This window comes from Quercus robur, chromosome 10 (assembly GCF_932294415.1).
Source record: "Quercus robur chromosome 10, dhQueRobu3.1, whole genome shotgun sequence".
In the NCBI taxonomy this organism is placed as follows: domain Eukaryota; kingdom Viridiplantae; phylum Streptophyta; class Magnoliopsida; order Fagales; family Fagaceae; genus Quercus; species Quercus robur.
The window spans coordinates 10,297,448-10,306,357 of record NC_065543.1 but is presented as its reverse complement, the minus strand read 5'-3'; the positions used below and the strand labels follow the sequence as shown (position 1 = coordinate 10,306,357).

The window sequence follows — 8,910 nt, the reverse complement described above, 5'->3', positions numbered from 1 at the left end:
AACTTGAGATATTCACCATAATACATTTGAGCGTCTTGCCTTACCATAGCTGAAAATTTTGTTTCTCCATTTGGTTCTAAGCCAGTTATTATTTAAAAGGATGACTTGTCTGGTTCAATTCACATCCAACTTCTTTCATCAGGTAGAAACATTCCATTGCAAATCAGTACGGTTGAAGCTAATCAAAATTTTGAAGAATGTTAAAGCCTTTAATATCAGGATTTAAACCATATCCTGTTTTCAAAGATGAGTGAAGTACTTCAACACGTTTAAACAATCCATTATTAGCCAATACTGTGATCATCTCAGGTTGTGTCCATAGTATTACTCATTTTATTACCAAAAAAAAAAAAATCATGATTTTATTTCTTGTCAATTAGTGTACAAGGAATTATCCCTTTGCTTCCAGCTTAAGGACAGAATGTAATAAGATAATTAGCTCCAGTAGGGCACGTAAATGTGCTAGTTTTATCATCATAGGCATAACTATAAGCCTGAGGGCACTGGTTCTTGAAAATCATGGAATAGTTGGTAGGTGGACATGTAGCCGGGGTACCAAAAGCGCCAGTGCAACAGTATTGTGGCTGATTCAAAGCCAAACATGCACTCTTGCAAGCAATCACGCTGCCATCAGGTCCTTTCACGGCTAGCTCCGATGGGCATACACTGTTTACATTCCCCGGGCAGCTCGTGCTTTGGCAACTGGCTGCGCCTTGTGGGGTTATTGATAAAGGCAAGTTGAACCCGTCTACAAGGCTAACATCATAGAAATCATTTCCTCCAGAGCCGGATAAAGTGAATTCTACGAGTGATGCTGGTGGGATGGCACCTGCGCCATTGCATGCAACCTGGCCAGAGGCACAGTCGGCTGTTAAACAAGAGAACTTGCCGGTACTATCAGTGGAGCATTGAGTTCGACCAAAAATTCGGCCCGACCATGTAGCGGGAACATCAAGGGTTGTTGAAGCTCCGGTGTCTAGCTCAAAACCGGTTGATGATAATTGCGCCCCTCCACCACCAGTTAGGGTTCCTGGCCATACTGTGTAGGAGCACTTGTTTGTTAATGTGATTGTCACTGAGTGAGCCCCTACACATATAAGTAAAGAGTATTAAATAATCTTTATTGTTACAAACTCCTTGATAGAACTTACTTTTGAAAACTAGCTTATAAGAAGAGGGTGTTCGAAAAAGAATACAATAATATTTCACAAAGAAAAAGTGAATGAGCATAAATAAATAGAAAAAAGAAAACTCAAAGAGAAAGAGAGAAAGGAGATGAGAATTTTGACCAGAAAAGAAGAGGAATGCCAAGCTAAGGCCTAGAAGTGCTTGGATTTCCATTTGATTTGATTTTATAATAATTTTTGTGTTTTGTGAATGCAAGATTTAAAATGAGGGAACTAAGATTATATAGGCCCTGATCGCATGACAAAAAGAAGTAGCAAATCTTGTTTAGATTTCTATTCATTTTTTTCTTAAAAAAAAAAAAAAAAAAAGATTTCTTCTCATTTGATTTTGGCTGATTAGGTAATCAAGCTGGTAAATTCTGGAGTGGATGAGATTAATTCTGCAATTTTACCATTTTCATACTTACTCTCCATATATATTCTAAATAGCCAGTCATAATGGATGATTATGACGAGGACACGCCACTATTATATCTACTATTCATAATTTATGCCAATACAGCTTGGCCACGGGCATGGGATTTGAAGAGATAAATGTACCTTTTTTGGATCTTGAGGAGACACTAAATTTATCCAATCCTATAAATCATACACGCATTTACTTGGCCTATTTTCCAATCATATATGGGTATGAGTAGCATTTCCCATGCCAAGAATTTTTTTTGAGAAGACCCATGCCAAGATATATCGTACATTAAATAGTCAAGAATTTGGCAATTTTGGCAATTTGCCCCCTTACACTAAGGCCATAAGAAATATAATGTCTCCTTTGATATGGTCAATAATAGCTTTTTATATATATAATTCAACAAATTACAATGAGAGAGAGTTTTTTTTTTTTTTTTTTATAGTTACAATATGTTGCTAACTCCACAACTTGAAATTCCTTCCTAGTTCCCTAGACTCTAAAGTACTTTGTATATTGAAATGTGCCAATTAAACTACAAGGCTCTTGGTTGAGAGAGGGATATTTGAATATTAAATATTTTTATTAAAAACACTAATGACACATTTGATATAATGTAATGATATTTACAAATAGTGTATTAGAAATTAGTGTTACAAGAAATACAAGAAGTTGTAATGGAATAATTATTACTATTTATCTTTTGGTGACAACACATAATAAATAAAACTTTAAATGAAATTATATTTAAGTTCAATTTACTAAATTACTTTTGTTTATAAATTTATATTGCACTTTTTATAACCTTGTATGTTTGGAATGAAGTGTTATTTTGACTTTAAACATTGGATGATTTGAGTATTGAAGTGCTGGTTTTTGTGTCCCATCCTAAAAAGAAAACAAATTGTTGGTGTGAAGTTCAAGTTGTTATTGATTTTGGTCAATTTCAATATATCATTCTCTTTATTCTCCTTTTTATTATTATTTATTTTTATAATCCACAATTCGAGCTTATAAATCTTCAGTCATGAACCAACTGTATAAATCTTCACCGATTGTTGCTAATTTTTGTGGGCCTTGATTGGATAAATTATTTAATTTGGGCCTTAAGATTCTGTTGCCAATATAGATGGGCATTGGTGCTGAATTCGAGAGGCTTAGGGCCGTTGGATAGGGGTGTTTAAATACACTTACATATATTTTTACAATACTTTTTATTCATACGTATTTTCATAATATTTAAACAATATTGCTAGAAATCTTTAACCGAATGGGGCCTTAATTTAAATACTTCACATGCCGAGAAAGCATACCATGTTTCGGTAATATTAACTCAATATCTGTTTTTGTATTTTCTATCCAATAAATGAATGACACATGTTTCAAAAAATCACATCAGACTCTTCCAATAAAAGATTGTGATTAATTTATTGGAGTAGTCTGATGCTTTTTTGAAATAGGAGTCACTATTTTATTGGGTAGGAAATACCAATTTTTTTTTTTTTTTTTGTTTTGGAATTAAAAGAAAATAAAAAATTTGTTATTAAAAAAAAAAAAAAAAACATTTAGGGGAACTAAGGGGAGGCGTCTTCACACCCACTACTTGACTCACTCCCAACTCCACCTCAACTCTCTTGTTCTCAATTCTCTCATCAGCTTGTACTTAAAAAGTGGGGATTAGGCTAAAGCAAAATCCATTTTTGATGATATGGGGGATTTGAGAGACTTGGTTTCATGGACTGCTATGGTTTCTTGTTTTGCAAATAATGATATGGGAACTGAATCCATTGTCACGTTTCTTGAAATGCTTGAAAATGGGCTCTGCCCAAATGAGTATTGCTTTTCCGCAGTGATTCAGGCGTGTTCGAATGTGGAAAATGTTCCTATTGGGAAAATGATTTTTGGGTTTGTTATAAAAAGTGGATATTTTGAGTCTGATGTGTGTGTTGGGTGTGCGTTGATTGATATGTTTGTGAAGGGTGGTGGTGATGTGGATTTAGCAATAAGGTGTTTGAGAAAATGCTTGAGAAGAATGCGGTTACTTGGACTTTGATGATGACTAGGTTTATGCAATTTGGGTTCCCAATGATACCTGGCCTTGTTGGTCAGCATGTACTAGTCGAAGTAGAACTGGCCGATACGGCTGGTGATCTCGCCGATTTCCCAGCGATGGAGACCGGAATCGACGAGCTCTGACCGGTGATCCTGCTGGTACTTCTAGAGCTTGGTGTACGCCTTGAAGACCTTGTGGAAGTACTACTGGCTTGTCACGTGACCGTACGCTGGAACGTCTCAAACCCCTAAATGTTTTTCTTTTTCCTTTTAAAAAAAAAAAACAGTTTTTTATTTTCTTTTAATTCTGAAATTTATTAAAAAAAATAATAAAAGAGTCAAAACGACGTCGTTTTAGTTAAATTAACGACAACAGATAACTGAGGTCTAATGGAGTATCAAATTGATAGCAATTGAAAGTTTGAGGATTAAAATGACAAAATTAAAAGTTAAAGGACTGAAATGAAAAACACTGAAAGTTAGAAAGTCATTTTTAGATTTTTGCCTAAATATATTTATACTAGTTATAAGAGAGGGAAAAAAATCATTTGGTTTTAAACCATGCTGGTGTTGGAAATTCTTGCTTTCATCATAGTCAGTGCTAGAAACTTGTGCGGTCATTAAAGTCAGCTCAAATGGAACTTGTTGATTTCACAAAGTACCAATAATTAGTTGCATTACCAACAAGTAAAGAGAGAGAGAGAGAGAGAGAGAGAGAGAGAGATTTTTGTTGAACTTGACTAGAAGCTTTGGAGAAGAACAATGAAATATTTAAGAAAAGAAAAAGTTAGTTAAATTATTTTATTTTAGAAATTTATTTCGTTTGTTTTAAAATTTTATTGGTTATTTAATCACATGGTTCATGCTACATGATTTAATTGGATGTACTAGCCCATGTGGCAGGTTTAGGGAGTAAATAGTAAATCACAACTCTAAAGTTTGGAGCCATTTTGATTTTGCCCCTTTAACATTTCATAATTTAATTTTGATTTGCTCAATTAGTTAGAACTTAGTGGCTCGTTTTGATTGGTACTCTCCATTAAAAAAAAAAAAATCTAGCTAGCGGCAAAGACGGAGCTACATTAGGACCCTAGGCCCTTGAGTTGCATAATTTTTTTTTTTTTTTTTTCTCTGTAGATTCGGGCCTAATTCAAATTGGACTCAAGAAAAATAAAACTTGGCCCCTCTCCTCAAATCAAACCAAACATCACAAATTAACTCAAATATCACATATCAACCCATATTTTAACTCAAAGATGACCAAAAAAAAAAAAAAAATCAAACCAAACACCACATAACAAATCAAATTTACTAATACAAAATAAATGCTTATTTGGATTTTTATGAATTTTTTTTAATATTTTGGCCCTTTTAATCGATTTTTTTTTTCTTTTGGAGGGGGAATGAAATTGTTGTTAAGTGACACATCAACTAAATTTTTTTTTTAGACCAAACAAAGTTTCAGACTCAATTAAATTGTTGATTTAAAAAAAAAATTATTTCAATCCCTGTTTTAATGAATAGTTCAATGAAAATTTGAAAATTCGAATATTTTCTTATTTGTACATAATCTGCCATGCATAGGATCGATAGAGTACGTCGACTATGGGTCAGTTGATGGCAAAACACTTGGGAGCGGCGGAGGTTGCTAAGCAACCCCGCCGGGAGCAATGAGTGCATTAGTCTGGAACTGTCGGGGGCTTGGGAACCGCCACACAGTTCGAGCCCTTGAGGAGGTAGTGTCTTCTGAAGATCCCATTTTAATTTTTTTAATGGAAACTAAACTTGTTGTTGCAGAGTTTGATTCAATTAAGGAAGGTTTGAAGAGATCCCAAGGTTTGGTGGTGTCTAGCATACGGAGGAGTGGGGGTCTAGCGCTATTATGGAAGAAAGAATTGTCTGTTTCGGTCCAATCTTTTTCGAAGAGCCACATTGATGCGATCATCAACCAAAATGATGGGTCTCAGAACTGGAGATTCACGGGTTTCTATGGCAACTCGGACATTAGTAGAAGGGAAAAGTCATGGGTATCGCTTAAAAGTTTATTTAGTATCAACAGTTTGCCGTGGGTGTGTGCTGGAGATTTCAATGAACTAATGCACAGTGGTGAGAAAGAAGGTGGAAGCAAGCGGCTAGTGCAGCAAATGGCTAACTTTTGTGAGGTGATAAATTCATGTCAGTTGCGTGATTTAGGCTACATTGGTCAGGATTTTACTTGGAGTAGGCGCCTAGGAAACAAAGGATGGGTGAGGGAGCGCCTGGATAGAGCATTGGTTTCCTCAGATTAGGCAGCTAGATTCCCAAAGAGGCGTCTATATCACAAAGCCAACTCCTCTTCAGATCATTGTATGCTCTTGCTAAAAGACAGCCTGTCAACGTCTTAGAGAAAACGTGGTCCTAAGCCCTTCCGCTTTGAGACGATGTGGCTTAAAGAGGAGTCATGTGCTGATGTTGTAACCTCTGCTTGGCTCAAAGGTATGTGTAGAGATTTAGGTTCACCCCTTTATCATTGCCTTGAAGAATGTCATCTCTCATTAAGTTCTTGGAACAAAAGTTGCTTTGGCCACGTGGGGAAAAAAATAGCTTCATTGCAGACAAAATTGGAGATGTTAGAATGTCAGAAGGGTAGCCCATTAATATTGGAGGAAATCCATTGCACTCGGAGAGAGCTAAACAAAATGCTAGACTTAGAGGAACTCATGTGGCACCAACGGTCTTGGATTAATTGGCTAAAGTCAGGTGATAAAAACACCTCCTTTTTTCATATTAAAGCATCCAACAGGTTTCAACGAAACACCATTGATAGAATCCAGGACTCAAATGGAGAATGGCAGGAGGATGGGAAGTAATAGGTAAGATATTTGTGGAGTACTTTGATTCTCTTTTCACTACCTCAAACCCGGTGGTGAGTGAGGAGCTTCTCAATGCTATCCACTGCAAAGTCACAGGCCTAATGAATAGCTCACTGCTGAGGGAATTCCAAGTCAGTGAGGTAGAGAGAGCATTGAAGCAAATGTTCCCAACCACAGCACCCGGCCCAGATGGAATGCTTGCAATTTTCTACCAGTACTACTGGCCCACGGTAAGCTCTATTGTCTCTAAATCTGTATTGGATTTTTTGAATTGTGGCTTAATTCCTCAAAACTTCAATGAGACACATATAGTGCTGATCCCAAAAGTGAAAGATCCAAAACCAGTGACAGATTTCGCCCCATTAGTCTTTGTAACATGGCCTACAAGATTGCATCTAAGACCATTACAAGCAGACTCAAGCAGTTTTTGCCAAAACTAGTTTGTGAAAATCAGAGTGCGTTTGTGGCAGAGTGGCTAATCATTGATAATGTCCCGGTTGCGTCAGAAACCATGCACCACATCAATCAGAAAAGGAAGGGGAAGATAGGGGAGATGGCACTCAGGTTAGACATGAGCAAAGTATATGATCGGGTTGAATGGAGATGTCTTCAACAAATCATGCTTAAATTGGACTTCTCAGAAAGGTGGGTAGCACTCATCATGCAATGTGTTAGTTCTGTCACTTATTCTGTCTGCATCAATGGCATTCCACAAGGTCACATCACCCCTTCAAGAGGTCTTCGCTAAGGAGACCCACTATCGCCGTATCTCTTCCTATTTTGTGTGGAAGGACTTTCTGCCATGTTCCACTAAGCTGTCCAAAATCAAAGGTTAAGAGGGATTTTGACAAGTAGAAGTGGACCAAAGCTTTCCCATTTATTTTTTGCCGATGACAGCCTTATCTTTGGCCGAGCCACCCATGAAGAAAGTGTTGAAATTATGAGAATCCTAAAAGCATATGAGGATTCATTGGGGCAGCAGCTAAATAAGCAAAAAACCTCTCTGTACTTCAGCCGGAACATGGACAAAGGGGTGTAGGAAGCTATCAAGACTTTGTTTGGGGCACAGGTGATCAAACAGCACGAGACTTACCTTAGACTTCCTTCCCTAATAGGTAGATCAAAAACCAACTCCTTTGCCCAATTAAAGGAGAAGGTGGCGAAAAAATTGGCTGGTTGGAAGGAGAAGCTTCTCTCACTCGCTGGAAAGGAGGTCCTTATAAAAGCAGTTGCTTAAGCGGTGCCAACCTTTACAATAAGCTGTTTTAAAATACCCAACTCCATATGTGATGAGCTTACAAGCATGGTGAGTCAATTCTGGTGGGGGCAGAAAAAAGAGGAGAGAAAGATGGTTTGGTTGAGTTGAGACAAGATGTGCCTTCCTAAGGAAAAAGGGGGGATGGGTTTTCGCGACCTCAAAACTTTTAATAAAGCCCTCCTAGCCTAACAAGGTTGGCAGTTACAAACCCATCCCGACTCTCTGTTCTATAGGGTTTTTTAAGGCAAAGTATTTTTCGGAATGCAATTTTGTCCAAGCCTCACTAGGCCGAAACCCATCCTATGCTTGGAGGAGTATCATGACAACCCAGGAAGTTGTGAAGAAGGGTATGAAATGGCGTGTAGGGAATGGGGAAAGCATCCTCTTATGGTCGGACAAATGGTTACCTTCACTAGCCTCTCAAAAAGTCTTGTCTCCCACGAACCACATCCTGCCTAATGATGCTAAAGTTAGTGCACTCATTGATTTGGAGAAAAAAGAATGGAATGAGCAACTGGTCAGACAGGTGTTAGGAGCGGAGGAGGCAGATTTGGTACTTGGAATACCTTTGAGCATGCATCTACCTCCAGATCGATGCATATGGGATGTCAATCCAAAGGGCAAATTTACAGTTAGAAGCGCCCATAAAAGTCTGATGGAGGGACTTGATAACGGCAGTGAAGGGGAGAGCTCTGATGGAACAGTGATGAAACAAATATGGAGGTCCATATGGGGTATGAAGACTCCAAACAAAATCAGAAGCTTTGCTTGGAAGCCTGCTGAGGCATCCTACCAACCAAAGAAAATCTGAAAAGGAGACACGTCATAGTTGATGATCTTTGTGAGACCTGTGGAAAGGAGCCAGAAAACTACAGCCACTTATTCTGGTTTTGTGATAAGGTTGCTAAGGTATGGAGCAATTGTAAACTAGTCTTTCCTTTCCAAATCGAGAAAAGGTGGAACTTCATTGATGTGATATGGCAGATTATTAGGCAAAGGCCCACAAACTCCACTTTGTTGGAGAAAACCGTGACTGTGTGTTGGGAAATCTGGAAAAACAGGAATGCCTTGAGGATGGCACAAGAAAACCGGGTAGAGCAATTGTCCATAGTGCTATGGCGCTGGTTGAGGAGTACCGATCTACAAATGAGGTGG

General features: G+C 37.8%; 1 protein-coding gene across 1 annotated transcript; it reads right to left on the bottom strand.

Moving 5' to 3' along the window:
• Positions 1 to 345: 345 nt before the first annotated feature.
• On the bottom strand, positions 346 to 1,435 carry LOC126703219 (thaumatin-like protein 1). Its single transcript, XM_050402174.1, has 2 exons — positions 1,290 to 1,435; positions 346 to 1,087 (listed from the first exon to the last, which is right to left on the bottom strand). Exons 1-2 carry the CDS (start codon positions 1,339 to 1,341, stop codon positions 411 to 413), a joined length of 729 nt encoding a protein of 242 aa, XP_050258131.1. The 5' UTR covers positions 1,342 to 1,435; the 3' UTR covers positions 346 to 410.
• Positions 1,436 to 8,910: the final 7,475 nt, after the last annotated feature.